We start from the raw sequence: 23,678 nt of genomic DNA, 5'->3' as shown, positions 1-23,678 counted from the left end.
GAGCCACCAGTTAAGAATTTGCTGAAGCGCAACTGCCCGATAATATTGTTGTACATCAGGTATGCCCAGACCTCCTGTTGGCTTGGACTGTTAAAGTATAGCCATTGCAAGTCGCGGTCTCTTGCCAAACAATCGAGTTGAAAAGATGGCAAAGCTAGAGAATGAACCATCTAGGCAAATTTGGCATGCTAATGATGTTGGTACTACCTATCCAGGTAAAATTTGCTCTGTCCCATGACTACAGATTGTGGCGGATCTTACCAAGTAGGGGGGCGTAATTATGGACATACAGGGAATCTATGTGGACAGTGAGTTGGATTCCCAGATATTTTAAAGAAGTGGGTGTCCAGGTGAAGGAGAAGGCTCTATTCAAAGCAATAGTAAGGGTAGGAGGTATGGTAATTGGTAGGATTTGAGACTGCTCCAGCAGGTTAGGCAAGGAGACAAAAGGGTCAGTAATAAGAAAAAGTATGCCATCAACATAAGCAGAGAGTTTGTGCTCTGTTGAGCCTACTGGGAGTCCCTTAATATTTGAATTAACTCAGATCTTCCAAAGCAAAGGTTCCAGGACCAGGGCAAACAAGAGCAGTGAAAGTGGACACCCCTGTCTCTTGCCAGAAAGCTCCTATCAACCCAATCAAATGCTTTCTCAGCACTAGTGGAAAGTATCAGATTGGGAGAAAGATGATTATGCATACGGGCCCAATTAACAAGCTGGTTCACCCTGATGGAGTTATCCCTGGCCTCTCGTCCAACTATAAATCCTGTTTGGTCGGGGTGCATTATTTAGGGAAGGAGATGCTTTAACTGATTGGTGAGAACTTTAGCAAATTTTAAGTAGATGTTAAGTAGGGAAATTGGGTAATAATTCTAAGGAAGGGTATGGTCCTTCCCTTCTTTCGGAAAGGACCATGATGTGTGCTAGCAGGTCCCCCTGAGGAATATGGCCCTTGGAGGCAAGTGATTTAAAGTACGTAAACATATGGGACCAAGCTGGGGGGGAAAATTCAGGTAGTAAGCTTTTGTAAAGCCGTCAGACCCCAGGATTTTCCCATTCAGTAGGGACTTCACAGTAGCCAGTAGTTCCTCAAAGGGAATTAGGTTGATAGGGTGGGAAATTCAGAAGAGGAAAGGTAGGCCTCAATATGTGAGTAGCTTTTAGGAGAGGAGGCAGAATCCAAGTTATACAAAGCAGCATAATAGTCTCAGAACAATGAAACAATTTTAGAAGTGTGCTGCACCACCACCCCTGAGGGAAAGTGAAGTTTATGACTGTGGGTGGAAGTGCAGTGTTTACAAAGTGCACTTGCGAGCATCCTTCTGCACTTATTACACTCATAATATTTATGCGCAATCAGGGGCGGACTGACCATTTGGAAACTCGGGCACTGCCCGAGGGCCCGGGGTCGGTAGGGGGCCCCATGAGATGCCCCTGGTACCTTTTTCAAAGGCTTTTTTGAGTCTGGGCAAGGACACAGGGGCCCCATGATCCCTTATTGCCCGGGGGCCCCATGAGTTGTCAGTCTGCCCCTGTGTGCAACGTAACACAGCCATAAGCAAATACATTGGTCTAAGAGTTTAAAAAAGTTCACAAAGTTCCACCAGGCGTCGTTGAGCTTCGGGGTCAGCCCATTGTGTATGTTGCAGCTCCGCCTGCTGCAAAGCTGTGAGAAACTAGTTGAAGTCTGCCTGTCTCTCTCTCTTAAGCTTAGTCCCCAGTGTGAGAAAGGCATCACATACAAGACAAGTTAGCAATAAATACATATTACATAAATGATAATTATTGCATATATTTATCATCTGATTGTTGTACTGGCTTCCCGTAAAATTTTAAAACTTATATAGATCCATTGGCAGACAGATTCCTAGCTTTATTTTCTCATTGTATGTTTGAAAATGAAGCATGTTTGCTGGTATGATTTTTTCCATTGTGTTAGGAGAGTTAGAAGGGCCAACATCTCCACCTCAGCCAATCAGAGGAAGCTTTGTATTTATTCATAGAATACAAAGCTTCTATTCAGCCCCACTCTGTTTTCTTCCAGAAGTGATGCAGCAAGTCCCTGCCCTACTGCCAGAACACAGTGCTGCATACTCTATGCAGCTGAGGCTATATACAGTTAATACAGTGCATCCAGCAAGCGCAAGTAGCCTAAACAAACTATTTAAAGGGACATGGAGATCAACTTTAAAGTGTATCTATAGCTTAAACGTTTCCTTTTGGATAGAGAAGAAAATCATTAAAACTCCTATAAGTTTATTCGTTGCTGTGTCGCTTTGGAGAAAATTTCCATTCACTTTCTCTCCCAGAGACACAACAGGAATACAGAGGAACTTTCTCCAAAATCTGTCCTCCCTTAGCAAGTGTCTTCATTATCCCTTACCTCACATTGTGGTGACAACTCTAAAATTTTGGATTTCACATTACTTTCTCTCTTGGTGACAATGGTCAACTAGAGAAGATGAACTCACTAGACATGTGTATGCCGGAAACTGTTTTTTGGTTTTGGATGCATTCGTTCATTGAAGGCTTTCATTTCATCATATTCATTATGCTGAACTGATTCATTTTGGGGATTTGTTTGGTTATGTTTGGCATTCGTTGGTCCATGTGGATTCGAAAAATTTTGCAGTTTATTCAGAAGATTGCTATATATTAGTTTTCAAATTCGATATTTTGGCTGATTCATTATTCATATATCAACACTATTCAGAGGGATTCAATATTTTCAGATGCAATGGGATAAATAATGCACAATTCGGAAACCACAAATTTTTCAAACCTACGAATTGTATTAGACTGTGGATTCGGTTAAAGTGGCTGTAAAGGCTGAAGGTTCTTACTTTCATAGTCTCAGTATGCAACGCCCCATCCTTAATACTTACCTGAGCCCAATCTCAATCCAGCGATGTGCACAAGGGCAGTGGCTATCCCAGCTCTCTCCCTCCTTTTTGGCTCAGAGACAGCAGCAGGAGCCATTGGTTACTGCTGCTGTCAATCACAGCCAGCCTTATTGCACAAGGAGAGCTGCATGTCGAGTCACACACAGGAAGCTGTGTAATGAGGACAGAACACCGACTCTTGAAGTATATCTAAAACCATAGCTTTAACAACCATGTTGTTTACTGCTTGTTAATGACCACTCCATCACAACAGCAAAAGTCACACAAAGCACAAAGCGCAAAATGCATAAAAAAAATACAAAAAAAAATGAAAAACGGATGTGAAAAAAATGCAAAATGCTCCTGGAAAATGTATCACACTGCATGCACTGCAATCTGCCTAGATGTGAACCTAGCCTTAGACAGTTGCCATGGGAATAATTATCCCCATTGAATGATTTTTCCATATACTTCTTCGGGCTACAGGACATGCCAGAGTTAAAAAATGACGATTGGGATGATATTTGGGCTCTTCCCTTCCGAACCCTGGTTTCATTCAGGGAACAACTAATTCAATTCAAAATTGTTCACTGGACCTACTACACTCCCTATAGACGTCATAAGATGAATCTCTCATGTCCCTTGGAATACTGGAGGTGTGGTCTCCCAGGTGATTTTTCTCATATTTCTTGGTCTTGTCTGGCTGTCACTAACTTCTGGAAGTTTTGACTCTGATAAATCTATGGACCTCAGTTCCTCTTCAACCTTCTATGTCTGTCTGTATGTTGGGCATGGTTGAAAATCAACTGCCTATGGTGGCTGAGCATACTCTGGTTATTTCTGCTCTATGCGAGAAAGGCTATGGCTTTGCATTGGAAAAAAAACACTCCTCCATCTCTCACATTCTGGAAACAATTGGTTAATAACAGTCTACCGCTCTACAAAGATACCTATATCAACAGAGGATGTACTAGGAAATACTATAGAGTATGATCTAAATGGTTAGCTGAGCCCTCCACTGCTTCTGAAATGTCCATGGAGTGATGCAGTTAACTTCTCTTTAATACTGTATGTGCTTCTCCTTGCTGTAGGTACATCCCCTTTTTAGTAACTGGTTACATTTTCATGCATAATCTGATGAATTGCTATGCTGTACTATTGTCAAGTTAAGCCATGCTTCATGTTTTACTGATGTAACCCTCCCTTACTTTACCTGCCAAATCCTTGTTCCTATATTATTCCTTAACCCCTGAAAGGGTTCCATCACTGTGAGCCATTGTTGTATTCAATGTTGCGTGTTATTCTTTATTATGCCAAATTTTCAATACAGGTCTTTTTTTTTTAAAAAAAAAGGTAACATTTGCATTGCCGGTTTCTGGTAGCCGTAATACTCAGGCTGCAAGTTCACATATGGGCATGCAGGATGATGTCATGTCCAATAGGCCCCTCCCTATGCATTTCATCTGATTGATGTCTTCAAGGAACAGATTATATATTTATATATTTTTTCTGGTGAGCTATTAGAGTGACAGGTGGTGGTCATAGAGTGAACACTGAATTTTGGAAGATTAAAGTACTTATAATCAGAGACAATGGAACATTGTTTGGATGCACTTTAATCTTTTAGATTTAATTAAAGATAATCATAAGGCAGAAGATGGAGTCTGGAATAAAGGGAATTAACCAGACAATTGATGCACTGGTGTTTGTTTGTGTGTATATGAATGCTTGGTGATGGACATGTGAGTGCTGACACACAACATGCATTTGAGAGCATAAACAGTGCTTGCTCACGCATCCTCATGGGTGGGTTGGAGTTACAGGTACAGTAGGCAAGTAGACCACTGATAGTGGGTTGTAGAAACAGGAGGCAAGTACACCACTGAGGTACTAAAACAGATGAATAACTAAAAGATGAATAGCCAGCAGATGGCCAACCAACAGTTTCTTCCAGCCTCTTGGCAGTCACATGGTCCATCATAACTACAATATCATTCTTAGAAAGGGCTAATATGAAATCGTGTGCAATTGTTATTTTAAGGAATCTGCATATATTGTTTTATGATCCATTCATACCACAGCACACCCAAGATATATCCTGATGGCTTTTTTAAAATGATTATGTAAAATTATTTGAATTGGGCTTTAGTAATCAATATGATCTTTATGGCTACACAAGTGTTTAAGAAAATACATTAATACATCAATTTAAGCTACCATCACACAAAGGCTCCTTACTTTACACAGTTATTTTAAAAACATTGCAGGCTCAACGTGCAGATTTTAAACAACAGAATGTTTCCATACAAAGGGATAGTAATTTCCAAATACAAATTCAAATATATGGTCTTAGCAGGATGCTAAACTAATATTTTTACACAAGCGATGATGCAGTGACATAATGTTAATGAGCAAATGTGGATTTTCTAAGCAGGAAATAAATTCACGCAGCTTACTAAAAAAGAAATCAAATTCAAGTTGCCTGCTTCTCTGTCTAACTATTTTTGTGATTAAAAAACCTGGATGGCCCACAATTCCTTCAATTAAACTGTGGGAAGACTGAAGTCGTGCTTATTGGCACCCCAATCAATTAGGCAATGCAGATGCTGCCAAGGACTCTAGTACCCCAGACATTTCAAATATGGACTATTTTCATATGAAAAATTTGGCACGTTATTCTGATGTCAAAGGCTGGACTTTTCTCTTCTAAAGATAAGCAAATGATTTGGTCCGAAAGTAGGTTTAGACCAAACTTTGTACATATGGTCATTTGGGTGAACACCCAAACTTTTGCCCATTTGGTATTTCTACTGATTCTGTTAATGACAGCTTCCCTCTGTCAACTGTACCTGCTGTGTAAAATATAGCGGTAGTGAGCGCTCTCCATTATAGCAGCTGATACACTCAGGTAACCAAATACAAACCTCCAGAATATAATAAGTAATAAAGTGCAGTGCTAAATTGAATAAAAACAAAGTCACAGTATAACCCAATATAAGGTCAGTTCAATAAATAGTGCCAGTATTCATATCTGTCTATTGGTGCTCCAAGGAAATGATAAAATTATGCGCTTACCAGAAGCGCATAGGTTACGCGCATTAATATATCCGTTACAGAAACTTCAGGGTGGTGAAGTATGTATCTGGGACATCCGTCTCCTATTGGGCAGCTGTGCAGTGAATGGGTGAAGTCTGCTGCAGAGGTCTCCTTAAGGATCAGCAGGGTCAGCCACCTGATTACAGGAATTCCCCTTCTCTGGATACTGATGAAATTCCCAGGTTCTTCATACTTAAAGGCTCCATAAAGGAGTCATAAGAAAAGTGCCCATATTGTAATATTGCCAAAAATTGTAAATTTATTAAATCCAGAAAGTTGACAGTAAAATAAGGTACACTGACCAGTAGTTAAGATGGCAGCCGGACCAGCATGTGGCTCCGGAGGCTAAACGTCACAGCATGTTGATTCCTTAGGCCTTTTGTGCAACAGCACGTCTTCAGAAGAATGTCAACACTGCTGTGTATAGATTAGCTGTGTTTAAATAGGCTGGGCGCATGTGTTTCGCGCCGCCACTATTTTGCCGATGATCGGCTACTGCTCATGCGCGAGCGTGTCGGCGCCATTTTGCCATGGATCTTTTCATACAGACCGAGTAAATATACTCAGCTGTAAGAAAGCCAATTGACAGGTGCCCAGGGAACTGGATAAAATCAACAAAAATAATAGAATGGTGATACAATCCGGCCACTTATGAATCACATATTAATCCATTAGAAACTGCATCTATAAAGTGGCTAATATAACAAGGATGGTCACTCCTGGTAATTGGTTCAGGGCTAATGTCTATCTTCAATAGACTGGTACTTCATTACAAAGGTGCTTTTGAATAAAAATAAATAAATATATATTAAAATATATATTATATAAAAATTATAAAATAATGAAGGCGGCTAATTAAATTGGGGATTAAAAGATCCATATAAAATGAACGCCAATCTATGTAAGACAATAAAAACATATTAAATCAGCTATATAAAAATCACAACAATGAAATTATAATAATTTTAGCTCAATCTTAGCAAGATAGACCAGGATAGGCATGAAAACAGAAATATGATGATAAAACATGAATATAGTCCTTATCGGGAACATATAAAACCCCATAAATGCTAAAATGTTCCATGCAAAACATATAAAAATAATTGAATAGTATGCACATGAAATATAAAAATACATAAAAATACCCATGAATAAAATCAAAATAAAAACTGTAAGAGTTTGTTAGCATAATATCAAGATAAAATATTAGCTGTTATCAATAAAACAATTGAGATCAACCTCTATATTGTGACCCATGGGCTATAAAGTGCCCAATTCATATACCCACTTGGTCTCCAATTGAGAGACCGCTCGTTTCTTATGGGTCCATCTCCAATGCGGCGTCACTATGTCAATCCCTAAAAACCTGAGTAATGTAGGGTCTCTATTATGATGAAATCTAAAATGCTTAGATAAAAAGTGTTCTTTGAATCCCCGTTTTACGTTGTAAACATGTTCGCAGAGACGATCTCTCAGTCTCCTTGTTGTCCTACCGACATATTGTTTATTACATGGACATGTGAACATGTAAACAACATACCTGCTGTTGCAAGAAATGAAGTTTTTGATCTTATAAGATTTACCTGTGGTATTTGAAGTAAAATATTCTACTTTCCTTTTCCTACTCGTATTACATGTACAGATCACACACCTGTTGAAGGGGTGGAATCCACTTAAATTAGAAAATAATGACACCGTTTTAGGTGGATCCACAGTATTGGGCTCCAGGCGATGTCTTATGGCCGTCGCCTTCCGAAAAATTATCTCCATTTTCTCCGGTAGGAAATTAGTGTGTACTGGGTCTGTTTTGAGAATATTCCAATTTTTCCTGATAATACCACTTACAGTTCTGTGCTGTATAGAATATGTTGTAATAAATGGGCAGAAATGGGATGATGTTATTTTCGCAGTGTCCATTAGCATTTGGTCCCTGTCCAAGCCCGCCACATCGTTCAGAGTACTGTCTAGAGTGACTTCGCTGTATCCTTTTTTCATAAATCTATTTTTCAAAATCTTAGCTTGCAAGTGGTAGTCATTGATATTCATACAATTTCTCCGGATCCTAGCGAACTGACCTTTCAGAATATTAGCTAGCCACAAAGGATGGTGGCAGCTATCCATAGGGATATAGCTATTCTGATCTGTTTGTTTAAAAAATGATTTTGTGATAACTTTTCCATTAGAGTTCATCAAGGTAAGGTCTAGAAAGTTGATCTCTGTTTTACTAAAAGTATATGTCAAATTAATATTGCGATCATTGTTATTCAAAGTACCAAAGAAATTGCACAAATACTGTTCATCTCCGTTCCATAATAGAAAAATGTCATCGATGTACCTTTTGTATAATGATAATTCCGGCCACTCCCTCGCATAAATCAGGTCTTCCCCCCAATAAGCCTTAAAAAGGTTAGCCAAGCTGGACGTAAACTTGGCTCCCATGGCCACCCCTTTAATTTGTAAATAATATTCTTTATTAAACCAAAAGTAGTTATTTTCCATTGCAAATTCCAGTAAGTTTAAAATGAATTCCTTTTGTGCCATGGGTAAAGTGCTGAAGTGCGTGAGGAAGAAGTCTGTTGCTTCCATCCTGTCTTTATGGCTGATGTTGGTGTACAAGGATGCTACGTCTGCTGTCACCACATAAGTATCTGGTGTAATACTAACATCTTTAATTATGTTCAGGACTTGTTCTGTATCTCAAAGATAGGAGGGTGTTTGCGTAACTAATGGCTGAAGGTGGTAATCTATGTATTCTCCAATTTTACAACATAAGGACCCTATTCTGCTTACAATCGGTCTGCCTGGCGGATGTAATGGGTCTTTGTGAATTTTTGGTAAAATGCAAAACACGGGTAGTCTTGGTGCCGCTGGGGATTTATTTAAAATCTTATTGTCAAAACCCCCTTTAATAATTTGTTTCAGGGAACGTTTAAAAACTGCAAGGGTGTCCTTGGGAAGGAGAGCGTAAGTGGTTCTATCACTTAAAATGTTACAAACTTCAGAGACATAATAACTTTTATTTAAAGTGACAACCCCTCCTCCTGTGTCGGCAGGCCTGATAACTAGGTCTTTTTTCTCTAATAGAGACCTCATGGCTTTATTAATACCAGCACTGTCATAGGGTATTCTGACAGGGATGGTTGCCAAGTCTTTCAGGGCCTTTTCCTTAAAAAGATTGATATAAGAATGTGATTGCGGTGGAGGGTTATAAGTGGACGCATTCCGGAGATTGGAGCGAACAAATTGACTAGCAGTGGTGTTTGTAGGGATGGGATTATTCATAAAATGTCTTTTTAATGATAGTTGTCTAGCAAATTTGTGCACATCTATGTATGCTTGGAATTTATTAAGTTTGGTAGCTGGGGCATATTTAAGGCCCTTATCCAATAATTGTAATTCTTCCTTGGTAAATTCACTGTTGCATAAGCTAAATAGTGTAATAGCTCTCTTTAAGATGAATGAAACAGCAAACATAGTGGAGTGAGATAATGGAATTCCCCATACAATGAAGAATAAAGTATTACATACAGAAAACAAATATTTGACATGCTAGGTTTCATCTACTAACCTAGATGTCAGTAGACAGTGGCCTGTAATGCTCGATTCAGTGCGCATTATCCAGCTCTTGGGGATGAAACTGTACGCTTCATTTGTATCAACATTTAAAGTAAAACCAGTGAGGCTTTAGTTTTGTTATGTGCCAGGCATCACCTGACTAGCAGTGTGTGAGTAAATCATTTAGCATACATGTCTGTACATGCTAGACCTAATTTAAGTCACTCCAGGTTAAAAGACATCATCGTAAACCCTATCATAAATCAAGAGCAGTTTTAGAGCATACAATAGAATCTATTTTTCCATACAGACATTTATTTTTACAGTTACTGAAGCCCTAAAGAAAAATAAATATTCTTCAGTCAATGCCAGAGTGTTAATTAGTGTCAATCTTAAACTTAAAGTAATTTTATGTGATTTATAAATGTTTGCTAGTCTACTGTTCCTTGTTTTGGTTGTTCTATTAAATATTGCAGTTTGTAGATTAGCAGAAAGAGGGAGCACTCAGCAACTCAGTGCAATTACTTCTCCGTTTCCAACTTCTGAGATGACAAATTTTTCTTTCTGTGAAAAATACCTTTAAGGGAAACAATAATGGTTTGGAATAGTTTTTAACTGATTTAACTGAAGTTTTTTTTACTGTTGTTAACCAACGCTGTATGCCTGTGTTTATATACAGTATACACACACAATATAGGTTTCCAAACATTTTAGGATTCAGTGAAAAAAAAAAGGTTCCCTGAAACCTCAAAGACGTTTTTGGATAAGGAATGGGTTATTGCTCACCCCCTGATTGACTAAGGCTCTGTGCACTGCCTTAGTCACCCACCCACCGCCATTCTTGCCTAGACAAAAACGGCTTGTCCCTGCTACCTCAGTCTCCTGGGATTTCATGGAACATATCCCAGGAAGCTGCAGGAGTAGGAACTCACAGTGGCCAGTGGAGAGAACTGCAGTTATCATCAGACGACAGCCAGATCTCAGAGACAGAAAAATTGTTTTATATGCATGAGGACAAATTAGAGCTGTACAATAAAAAATGGAAAGGCTGGGAAGAATACAGAGAAAAGGCAAAATATATGATGAGATAATACCTTAGGAAGAGATTTAGAAATGGGTTTAGGAACATCAGAATAATATGGACTTTATCCGGGAGAGAAAAGGTAGAGTATGGGGGGGAGGGGGGAGGAGGGAGGGATTAAGAGGATGGGGGGGGGTTCTCGGGCGAGGGGGATGGTAAAAAATGGAAGTTACATATAAATAAATTGTGAGGAGAATAATGTTTTTTAGACAACGAGTTTAATAGAAATGTTGAATGGTTTTTTTTTTGTATACGATTTGAAAAATTTAATAAATATTTATAAAAAAAAAAAATCATCAGACGACATCTGCCTGAATTCAGAGAAGGCAGATGCTTGCAATGGCTAAGGTCCCCCTTGCTAGCACAGAGGCTGCCAGTCACAAGCATAGCATAGTTTCTTATTAGAATTTACTGGATAACTTAAAACAGCAGAGGGGTTCAAGGATCAGCATACTCCAAACAATAACAGAAATAACAGGAGGACAACTTTCACTAATCTTCTCTAAGCAGCCTTTCTTGGGGGTAACAGGGGATTGGCAGTATATCTATGACTGTATAAGAGCAGTCCCAGTCCATATAGCATCTTCCGGCACTTAGTTACCTTCTAGTACTTGCACACCCAAGAATCCACAGTAAGGTCTTTACTCACAATGTCACAGGAGCTGTCTGCCACTCAGCATCCACAGGTAGTTCCTCAGTGTGAGAGACAAACATCATTCTCCAGACCAGGACTTCAGGACAGTGCTCTGCAGCAAACATAATCCTTTAGCAAGCTTCTCCAGACAATCAGCCCAGCACCTGCTGAGGCCCAGACTGCAATTTTTTGTCTCACTGCCAACATCTCAGGGGAAATAGCCCCAAAAGAACTGGAACCCTGTACAAACAAATGGTGGTAGTAGCCAGGGACTTCATACTAGATATAAAGAAAACAATGCATATATACAAAAAACATACATTTTACAAGAACATTCAATAAAAAAACAAGACACAAACCAACTCTAAAATATTGAGTACAGGGTTCAGTTATTGTTTAGATCCAATACACTCCATGTGCAGACTTGGCATGTTTCGATGAATAGATCTTCTTTAGGAGTATATGTTAGCAATCAGCATGATGAAACCCATGATTATCATTATGATAAAACTACATATACTGGAATTCTAAAAATATGTGTCGTCTCTTTCTCATTTTGGGGATAAGAAGCTCTCATATGGTAGGTTGTATGTGAAAGGTGCAAGAGGCCCTCAATGTCATCCATAATCAAATTAGATGGACACATCAAATGAAAAGTAAAGCATATCATAATCCATATTTCAAGCAGAGCAAAGATGGCTTAAGGTCTATCCATGTCCTGTAATCCAACCAGTCTCAGTGTCTGGGGGATGGACAGCCAAAAGATTAGCAGAGATCAAAAAGGGTAGGGACTAATTTCCAGGATATCCTTCCCTTTTACATCCAGAGTTCCAGCGAGCAGAATTGGAATGCTCCGCGGAGATGATGAACACTCTGGAAAGGCCTCACAAACGTTTATCAACCACCTTCTGATTACTTCCTTCCAGGGATTGGCTAGGGCAGGGGTCCTCAAACTACAGCCCATGGGCCACATGCGGCCCGCCGAGGACATTTATCCGGCCCGCCGCGCAGGGGCATATCTGCCGCGAGGCAAGGGACTAGGGTTTCGCAGGTCGGGAGAGCTCGGCAGGGCTCAGGCGGGAGACAGGAGGGCGGGATCAGCAATTCTAGAACAGGGGAAGGTGGGCTCAGCTTATGAACCCGCACCACTCACCTGGCCTCTCTGCAGCCAGCCGGCCATCTATTCTGATCAGTGTATGCAACAGTCATGGCCGGAGGGCGGAGCATAGAACTGACCATGAAGAGGGGGAGCAAGAGAGGAGACTCCATCGCTGCATGTCGGGTATCACGGCCACGGACCCTAGATAAGTGCAGTAGATGATCAATCTCCTCCCTCTCTCTCCCCCCCTCTCTTCTCTCTCCCCCCCTCCTCTCTCTCTCTTCCCCTCCTCTCTCTCTTCCCCTCCTCTCTCTGCCCCCCTCCTCTCTCCCCCCCTCCTCTCTTCTCACTCCCCCTCTTCTCACTCCCCCCTACTCTCTCTCCCCCCTACTCTCTCTCCCCCCTACTCTATTTCTCCCCCTCCCCCCCCTCTCCCCGCCTCTCTCCCGCCCTCCTCTCTCTCCCCCCTCCTCTCTCTCCCCCCTCCTCTCCCCCCCCCTCCTCTCTCTCTCTCCCCATCCTCTCCCCCCCCCTCCTCTCTCTCTCCCTCCCCCTCCTCTCTCTCTCTCCCCTCCTTCTCTCTCTCTCCCCTCCTTATCTCTCCCCCCCCTCTCTCTCTTTACATTGTACACAGATCTGACCCAACAAGGTGTCCTGCATTTACCGTATATTTCGCTCCATAAGACACACTTGGGGGGAAATGTCTGTGTGTCTTATGGAGCGGCCGGACCAGTATTCCCGCCGCCGTTGTATGTCCGCAGTCTCCGGTCATCTCATGTACTATGTCCGCAGTCTCTGCTCATCTCCTGTACTGTGTCCGCATTTGTTCATAGTTTTTTTTTTTAAACTATAGTCTGGCCCTCCAACGGTCTGAGGGACAGTGAACTGGCCCCCTGTTTAAAAAGTTTGAGGACCCCTGGGCTAGGGTATAATAAATATTTATACTTGTCATATGACTCTCCCTACCCTACATTCTGGAATCTTCTCCAGTAGCAGGTGGGTTAAATCAAACACTCAGCTAGGAAACCATGAAACGACAAACACAATCAATTACTGCTCCACTGAGACCAAAAACTAAACTTAGCCATGCAGCTCAACTAGAGAAGGGTGCCACACCTATTTATTATCATGATAGGATAGATGTCTCACCAATAATGGTATGAGACATCTGCCTGTAATAAAGGTACTAGTGTATTACTAGATGTATATATATATTTATATTGTAAAGCGCTGTGCAAACTGTCGGTGCAATATAAATCCTGTATAATAATAATAATGCATATACTTATATTGGGTGTGTTTTGGGTTCTAAACTTGGTATCAGATAGATTGGAATCTACAAGTAATGTATGTGGCTTTAAGTATTCAAAACTGCGATATTCAGTATAATCATTGGGCAAGTTATGGAGGGCTGGAGTAAAAGGAATGGTGTAGAACATCAAATTTATGAAATGCATCTTCCTGTACAGATCCATGCCGATACATATATAAAATGACTGTCTGGGTGAGAAGAAAAATACTTTGATAAATTGTGGAGGTACGTGGATGCCAAGCTTATGGTGTGAGTCTATGCCTTTTTTTATGTAAGAGATTATATCTGTAATTGATTGGCACTATCGCTGTAGTGATATTCAGTGTTGTTAGTATAATTTCATCTTCTTTCCACAAGATCGCGCTGTGTATCGCTACTCTGCATGCTCGATGTCAATACGCGGTGATGTCATGATGTCCGAATGCAGCGTGATGATGTAATCATGTCATTTGACACTGTGGCCATCTTTGAAAGGGGAAAATATAAATATATATTTAGTTATTCCTGATGAAGCTTCATTGTAGAAGCGAAACATGTTGATGTTATTTTTCTTTTTTGGGCTTTGAGCACTCTTATTTTGTATATGATTTAGAGCACTTTATACTTATTTACAGGATTGCAATCAAGCAACCTTTCCCTATCCTTTGACATTGATTGGGATTAAGATAACATCAAAATGACTACTCATGCATGATTCCTTCCTGGAAAGAGGCATTAGGAGTTATGGGTATGGGCAAACTCTGAGATACAGTGTATAGAGCTAGAAAGCCAATCCCCTCATCCGTTTTAGAAATAGCTTATAGCTGTAGTCTCCAGTCAGGGACAAATTGGAGAATAGCCTCCTCCATGAATGAAAGTATATGTACATGCATACAGTGAACAATGAGAAAGGTTGTTTGAAGAGATAACATTGCTGAACCTGAATACGCTGATGGGTGAATAATATATTTAATTCAGCTATGCTTTGTTGTCCACAATAGATCACTTAAAAAGATGATTGATTATACTTATCGTGGATGTACAATTTACCACGATGAGGATAGGGACAAGTTGTAGTAGTCTCTTAATACAAGCAGTATATTGCTGTTAAATGTTGATCCCTGACATGCACCATTACTGATAAAAATTGGTGTGGCTTTGATAAGACAATAAGAGGTGGTTTATCCTCTCTCTTATGAAATCGCTTTTGAATAAGGAATGGACAATATGTGCTTGATCATGAACACAAGATCCCCAGTTCTTGTCTATAAAAACCCTAATTATCAAATTAGACTAACTCGCTGGGTCCCATTGGCTTTGGTACGTGGGCATGCGTACCCCTGTTCATTGAGGAAGTAACTATTACTAGGACCAGCCACAAACTTTCTCCTAATTTGGATTAGAGGGGAATCCGATCAGAAAAGAGCATGATTGCCTACTGGCCACGTGGGAACTTTCCAACATAGAGTATTAAATCCCTTGAGCAATAATGATTGCTATTGAAGATTAGGAGCTCTTAATACTGCAGCTCTACATGGGACAATTACCTTAAGTGATTGACACATACTCATCACATGCTTATACTGAGGTGTGGCTAGCTAATGCTTGACATTTCTGAAAATCCCAAAGTATATGGCCAGCTTTTTACATGTCAGTTATTGTCTTCTAAAAGGCAAGATAAGCCAAAGAAACAGATAACTACTACTAGCTGTACAGGAGATTAAGCATGGGTCACATGGATTTACTTCTCACATATAATAATATCATGTCATATTTGTACTTTGTCTAGTCTCCAAAGTACAAATTATGGATGGTAGTCAAATATTACCTCAGGGACAGTTCTATTTTTTTCGGAACAAAGGGAACCTTTCCTGAGTCAGGACTATGAGTCAGCACTATGAGGCTCTTTTGCCTTGTATGCCTCAGGCATGTATGGCACTTACTAATTGTTGTTAAAAGCTAGTAAAATATTTTTGAATATTTGTGAATGGTAATAACTTTAACGTTAATAACATTCACAAACATTTCATAAACAGAACTACTCTGGTGCTATATATTGAACAAAGGGAAACAACATTTTATCTTTAATGTGTACCTTTCTGATATGCCTTCTGTATATACAGACATGTATATTTGGAAATGTCATTCAATTCTTTCATGTTAACAAACTTGAGCTATAAGATTGGATGGTAAACACCAATATGGAAGCACTGGTACTAAAGTACATGAAAGAACGCCACAGACCAGCCAATCAGACTACAGAGATGGGTGAGGGGTTGCAAGGGTTTTAGGTAGAATGGACAGTCTCATTGACACCTTTCAGTTTCAGTGTGTTGAATGCCAGTTAACGCATGCAGGGGCGGAGTGACCATTTGGAAACTCAGGCACTGCCCGAGGGCCTGGGGTCAGTAGGGGGCCCCATGAGATGTCCCTGGTACCTTTTTCATAGGCTTTTTTGAATTTGGGCAAGGACACAGGGGCCCCATGATCCCCTATTGCCCGGGGGCCCCATGAGTTGTCATTCCGCCCCTGAATGCATGTTGCCTACAATAGCAATTAACAGTGTCATTAATTTTCAGTGGTGTCCCAATTTACTAAGGCAATGGACCTCCGATACACATGAGTGGTAGTGCACCATAACACACAGTAATTCATTATTGTGTATTTTGGTGCACTACATTGTAAAAGATGGATTTTTTGATTCAAGCATATCCATAGCAAATATTTTTTCTCAGTAGTGAATAGTTTTAAATCCTGTCAGCTTTTTTGTCTGTGTCTCACTGGGGAGATTTCCTTCCTCAACAGTAAGCATCCCCATTGGAAGAATCCCCCTTCTCCAGTTTTTGTGATAATTGTAAAATATTGGATATATCATTGCTTTATGTTGTAAGTTATGAAGTATCTGAGTAGTTGAAAGTATGACTGCAAGATATATGGAGACACCTTAGACATATGCTCAGACTAGCCATAGATTTTTGTTTTGTTCAACCAGAGAGCTGAATAAAAAAAAAACAAAAAAAAACAAACAACATTTCTACATCCACACAATCGATGTGGATAGGGGAATACTTCCTGCTAAGACATTGTGGAGTTTATTAACCAAATCTGCTTCACTCAGAATCTTGTGCAGCTGTGCATGGTAGCCAACAAGTTCTAACCTCAGTTTGTTCCGTTAAGCTTTAGCAATAAAACCCGTAAGCTGATTGGTTTCTATGTAGAAGTGCACGAGATTCTGAGTGAACCAGCTTTAGTAAATATACCCCTGTATTCTGACTGTGATGATTATGTGCTGTCAGTATACACTGATCAGCGGCTTCAGCCCATTGGTGGTAGCCACTGATTGAGAACATTTTCCAACAAGCCTGGTCGACTTAAGACAATTGTAGACTGGCTTCTGTTGAGTGGAAGTGGCCACACATGGATCGAAGTTTGGCCAGTCCCTGTTGAACCACCTGAATATTGATCCATCTATGACCAGCTTAAGGCAGCCCACAGATTAATATTTTTTTTCATTCAATCAGCGGGTTACATTAAAAAAACTGACTTGATTCCCCCATCCACAGATTTGAAGTAGATGGAGTAATTCCCGCTGAGCTATTGTATTCTGACAGCAGGTAGACTTCATTATCGTCAGAATACACTGATCAGTGTTACAGGCTATAGTCATGTGCTGATCGCAGGGGGGGGGGCAAAATTTAACAGGGTGGTTGTACAGAAGTTAATTGGTAGATCAACTTCTGTACAACCTAAATGACCATACATGGATCAAAATTCAGCTGGTCTCTGCTGAACCAGCTGAATTTCGGGCCATGTATAGCCAGCTTTACTAGATCTTTATTGTGATAAAATTCCTAACCAGTTGAGCCTGTAATAAGACTGTTCAAGTCCTAAAGTATTGTTTGTCTATACACAATGGAAACATCTATACATACTTTTCTTCAAAGGAAACCTATTTAGTTAAGTGCCACTAAATAGGGGATGTACACCACTGATTCTGTAGAGATGAGCTTGGGAGTCCTTCAAACTCATCTCTACCCAAACTATCCCTATATAGATACATGCTATATTCAGTTAAAGTCACTGAATACATATGGGTAATTGGCAGGGGCGGACTGACCATTTGGAAACTCGGGCACTGCCTGAGGGCCAGGGGTCAGTAGGGGGCCCCATGAGATGCCCCTGGTACCTTTTTCATAGGCTTTTTTGAGTTTGGGCAAGGACACAGGGGCCCCATGATCCCCTATTGCCCGGGGGCCCCATGAGTTGTCAGTCCGCCCCTGGTAATTGGGCATGTGTCCATATGGCCTTTAGTTTATGTGTGCTGCAGGATGAGGAATGGCCTGGCCAACAGATGAATGGATTTGAAAATAGTGCAAAGTAGAAGTTCGGACAGAGATGAGCTCAGAGGACACCTGAGCTAATCTCTAGTGTTCTACACACCTTTTCCATTTCTAATCTCTAGTGTTCTACACACCTTTTCCATTTCATATATACATATTATCACAACATTTCTGTTCTACTGTCAACTATCACTAGGACATACAAGGAGAAGGAATTTTAAATATAATCAACTAATGTATTTATGCAAAGCAGCTGTCACTTAACACATTTCTGTGCTAATAATGTAAAATGTCCAATTCTGTCATAATAAAGACAGTGCATTGTTCCAGTAAAGTTATCCCCATGCTCCAGTGATATGTATTTATGATCACAGACAGTGCAGACCTCTTGGCAGCAAGCATCTCTGTTTATGTGTTCTGATCCCCTCAAACCACATGTGAACACTCGCTGATCAGATTTGCTCTTCACTAACTACCAGGTGTCAGACATCTCTATGTAATCTCACTCCCACACATGAGATAATACAAGAGCTTTTCCATCTATTTTTTATAACAATTTCTTAAAGTGGAAAGAAATCTATTATCGCCTGTACATCCAATCCAAAGACAGTTGAAAGTTATTTTAACAAGACGCTAACAATTTGCAAACCATTTTACCATCAAGGTTCATATCCTAGCACAGACAGCTACTGTACATGTTTTCCAACCACATAAAGCTGCTTTTAAAGGGAAGCTAAGAGGAGTTTGGAGCTATTGTTGTAAAGTGGTTTTCACTTACATGAGATTCCATACTTCATATGTAGATCACTACATTCACACTCTAATGTATATGTAGAAGAAGAAGTATTCTGCATACCTGCAGAAAAAACTGCTGTCATAAAAGTATAAACACCCAGATAGTTTTGTGGCCAAGGCCTACATCAAATCTGTAAATCGACTCCTGTAGAGGGACATACACCAATCAGCCATGATACTCGTATTATGACCACTGATAGACTTGTTACAATGTCATCTAAATGTGGATGAGATTATTTTAGACTGCAAGAGAACATCTTGTCCCTGAATTTGATGTGTTGAAACCATAAAAAAAGGGCAAGCGTAAGGATTTCAGGGACTTTGACAAAGGCCTAATTGTAATGGCTAGATAACTGGGTCAGAGCATCTCCAAAACTGCAGCTCTTGTGGTATGATCCCATTCTGCAATTGTCAGAACCAGGGGCAGACTGACAACTCATGGGGCCCCCCGGGCAATAAGGGATCATGGGGCCCCTGTGTCCTTGCCCAAACTCAAAAAAGCCTATGAAAAAGGTACCAGGGACATCTCCTGGGGCCCCCTACTGATCCCGGCCCTCGGGCAGTGCCCGAATTTACAAATGGTCAGTCCGCCCCTGGTCAGAACCTACCAAAAATGGGCCAAGGAAGGAAAACCAGAGAACTGGTGACAGGGTCATGGACAGCCAAGGCTCTTTGATGCACATGGGGAGCGAAGGATGGCCTGTGTAGTCTGATCCAATAGAAGAGCTACTGTAGCTCAAATTGCTAAAAAGTTAATGCTGGTTCCCATAGAAAAGTCACCTTATTTCTCCTAAAATACACAGTGCATCATGATTCTTGCCTATGGGGCTGTGTAGTTGAAGACAAGTCAAGGTAACCATGCTGACCTATGTCCACATCCAAAAACACCTACAATGGACACGTGAGCATCAGAACTGGATCATGGAGCAATGGTAGAATGTGGCCTGGTCTGATGAATTCTAGAATGGCTTAAAGAACACAATGAGTTTGAGGTGTTGACCTGGCCTCCTAATTCTCCAGATCTCAATCCAATTGAGCATCTGTGAGATGTGCTGAAAAGGCAAGCCTGAAGCCCCGCCTTGCAACTTACAGGACTTAAAAGATCTGCTAATGATGGTTGGTGCCAGATACAACAAAATCACTTCAGAGGTCTAGAAAAATTCATGCCTAGACAGGTCATGGTGGGTGGTCAGGATATCTATCAAGAGATAGGGCCTGACAGTCCACAATTTACATCACTTGCCTTGCATGGGGTCCCCCATTAACATCTATACCAGACCTTCATTTAGGATAAAGCTGGTCAGACATTATACGATTTTATTGTTCAATTTCCTTTAGATTTACCTTCAACTATGTAGTGCAAGGGCCTACCTGATTCCAAACAAATTGACAGTGTTTAGCTTTGACCTCATATTATATGGTTTTGGTAAATCTAAATGAAAATTGTACAAAAAAAATGTATAATGTATGGTCAGTCGAATGCAGGCCATAGACGGGTCGAACATCGGCTGATTTTTCGAACGATAAACATTACCACTAATGATAAATCATAAAGTTCACCACATAACTTCTGTCCCTTGCAGGTCACGGCTCATGTGCCAATTTTTTATCGTTAAAATGATCGGCATATTTGCTCATCATTGCCAGGAAAATCGGGCAATCGTCCAAATCGACCGCAAATTTTCCAACATGACCAATAATCTCAAAGTGCAAAAAAAAACAAAAAACGGCCGGCCAATTAACCCACTAAAAGTGCGAAAATCGGCCAATTTTTTTTTCAGCCGAAAAATCGGTCGATTTTCGAACCGTCTATGGCCGGCATAAGTATCTAGTATAGATTAAGGGAATCCCTTACTGCTTTGCTTCAAACAGAAGAAACAAATGGTAGCTGTCCTTTACTAGCAATTCAAACAGCATTTGTATTCTTAATAAATGTCTCTTTTACTATAGTAGGTTGTATACATTGTATAGATATGCCACTTCACAGACAGGTGAATTTGCATTTCCCAGGCAGGTTAGTCAAAGAAATGCTGCATTATCAATGTTGCACTTTACGTTTTATTAAAATTGCTGCTCTCCATCAAACTGAATTTAAAAAAAAGTTTTTGCTTTGGTACATGTTCCAGCCCCCATGCCATTTGCCTGACCCCCCCTTGCCTATTAATCTAGAAATTGACCATTACTGTTTTCTAACATTTGGCTCCCTTTGACTTGAAAGGAGAAAGGATTCGTCATCCGAACTTCAGTAATGTTTGCAGAACTCCCCTCATAATAAACCCAGGTATATTCAGCTCATTCTTAGTGGAAAAAAACAACCAGTTTTCTTGCATTTGGCCACTTTTCCAGTTGTCAATACAAATCAGGACCCCAGTATGACAGTATTTCTATACGCCACACCACATAGAAGATGCTACAGAGATATGGTCAGTGTATCAGATTAGTACGGATACAGAGAATCACATGTAAACACCAATGTACAACTAAGTAGCACAATCCAATAAATATGTTATACATATTAAAGCGGCGTTAAACCCAAAATAAAAAATGTTATATATTGCAGCTTACCAATTTTTATATGTGATGGCTGCATTACTTTTATTTTTTAGGTATTTTTTTGCTCTGTTTGCACTTGGTGATCTGGCCAGCGACATGCATCCCTTATTAGGCAGCCCTTTGGACAGCAGCATTATCAGTCTGGGCGGAATGGGAGGGGAGTGTCGAACTAGCCATACACAAGTAGATTTTTGTTCAAGAATTTTCGTTTCAAGAAAATTTGTTGATTTTCTAACCGCTCAAATCGATGTTTGTTTTCTACAGCAGTGATGGGAAAATTCGAAGCGGCAGGAAAGAAAACTTTTCTCGATCAAACAAATTTTTGGCCATTGTATGTGGTTATTATTCAGAAATTACATTCATTTTAAAACCAATTGTTAAAAGCAAAAGACAATTTTCGAACTACATTCGTCCATTCATTGAATGTTCAAAGAATTTTCATACGACTTTTCTTACAAATATTCTCGTCCAAAAATCTACATGTGTATGGCCAGCTTTAGATGACTAGCAGATTTAGATACACTAAACAAATTGAAGCTAAACTCCAGCTAACACTTTATAAGCAGTTACAGCAACAGTTTTGTTCCTTTTGGGATAAATGATTAACAAAAATGAATGAAAGCTGATTATTGTAAACAACCCTGTCAGTGTTAAATGGTTTGTCTGAACCCTATAATTGCTATGTTTGCAGGATGTCTTGCTCTGCTAAAAAACAACAGACTTACTAGCAGGATCACCAGGTGAAAATAATTTTCTCATGCACACTGGACGTTTTTACAGCTGCTGTTTTTCATTTTCAATGTTTTTTTTTACAGCCAGTAAACCCCCCAGCATGTTATCCTATGTGTCCATGCACACATTGACTGTAATCAACATTTTTTGGCAGGGGCGTTTTTTGGCTGGAAAAAACCCCAGGACTAGTGGGTTTCTACAGGAGTTTTTTTAATGCTGAACAACGTGGCAAAATGCGGTAAATCGTGGCAAACCGCCGTTTTTGGACATTTTTTGACAAAAAAAAACTTTTTTTGGGGTGAAAAAAACTGCTGCTAAACGATAATGCAAAAAACTCACTGAACACTGAAAAACTCACGTTTTTAACGTGACTTTACATAGCTAGCGTTACCAGCATTATTAAAACACCCCCTGTGCATGGAGCCTAAAGGAAAGAAAGTCTAAAAAAAGACATGCAGCCATTATGTCTAAGAATTGGTAAGCTGCAATATAATAAATGTTTGAGTTGGGGTTTAATACCGCTTTAATACCATTGTAAGCTCCAAGGAGCAGGGCCCTCCTATCCCTCTTGTATTGAACTGTATTGTTGCTGTATTGTCTCCCGTTATATTGTAAAGCGCTGCGCAAACTGTTGGCACTATATAAATCCTGTATAATAATAATAATAATAATAACACCATTGTGTTGCACTTTTTTTTCTGTTCTAATATTTACATGGATTATAATACAATATAATAGGGGTGCAATTAGCGGGTCTGCCCAGCACTTCTAATCACTATATCAAACCCCTATAAATAAGACCCACCACATTCATGGCTGAAAATTGGGACTGTTGGGAGAAATGCACTAGAAAAGGAAAGGAAGAATCTGATTGTTATGAGAAGCAAGGACAGTTCACCTTTATGAGATCTTGTGCATACATGTTATTATTTCTTCTCCCTGATCACTTTTTCCTAGCAATTGAAGGAGATTTGGCATTAAACATGACGCATTGTTCTGTACCTGATTTCTGTCTGTCTGGCAATCCTCCTCTGGGGTTTAAGCATTTCTTCTCTGCTTCAGGTGGATGACTTCTTTGCCTTTCTCCGGAAAGTAGGGCCTGTTACAGAGTAGCCGAGATCAGTTTCTGCATTATGCTCAGGTAACACTCCGGCTGGTAGCTAAGCATTTCTGATGAACGCTTCGTCTATAAAAGCAGTATTGTACAGCATGTAAACAAAGGCTGAGTATGGAGATCCCTCAGTGCATGACTCTGCTGTTGACAGAGATGGCAGATAAATGTTTCCTTGTGCAGTCACTGTGTGTTGACTAGCTAATCCTATAGATAAACCGGTCTCTGCGTTGTCATGCACAGTTACTGTCTACAATGTTGTGTGCTTAGATGAAAGTTTCCAGTTAAATATAAAATAAGTTCCCTTTAATCCTTGCTGTCAGGGGCCAAACAAAAGTCAGGTCGACGTGTGAATTCCCATGCCTTTAAAGTGTATTTCCACTTTTGCAGTCAATTCGGGATAACACCTACTTTATATTTGATACATGATACCACTGACATAGCATAAAATACAAAAATATTTAAAAATTGCTGGTTACCTTTTTAAGTTGATTTTACTCTCTATTAATTC

At 40.1% G+C, this 23,678-nt stretch overlaps 1 protein-coding gene across 2 annotated transcripts in view; it reads right to left on the bottom strand.

The window, feature by feature from the left end:
* LOC149462196 (uncharacterized) overlaps positions 1-23,354 on the bottom strand; it is a 200,177-nt gene extending 176,823 nt beyond the window's left edge. For both annotated transcript variants that reach the window (XM_089677282.1, XM_089677283.1), the window contains exon 1: positions 23,059-23,354. In XM_089677282.1, the coding sequence (XP_089533408.1) occupies positions 23,059-23,102 (44 nt within the window). In that variant the 5' untranslated portion in view covers positions 23,103-23,354. The remainder of the gene's footprint in view (positions 1-23,058) is intronic.
* Positions 23,355-23,678: the final 324 nt, after the last annotated feature.

The sequence above is a fragment of the Staurois parvus genome, unplaced genomic scaffold, assembly GCF_062004578.1.
Source record: "Staurois parvus isolate SC_StPar_1 unplaced genomic scaffold, SC_StPar_1.0 ptg000183l, whole genome shotgun sequence".
Taxonomy (NCBI): domain Eukaryota; kingdom Metazoa; phylum Chordata; class Amphibia; order Anura; family Ranidae; genus Staurois; species Staurois parvus.
The sequence above is the reverse complement of the archived record's forward strand: the minus strand, read 5'-3'. Positions and strand labels throughout refer to the sequence as shown.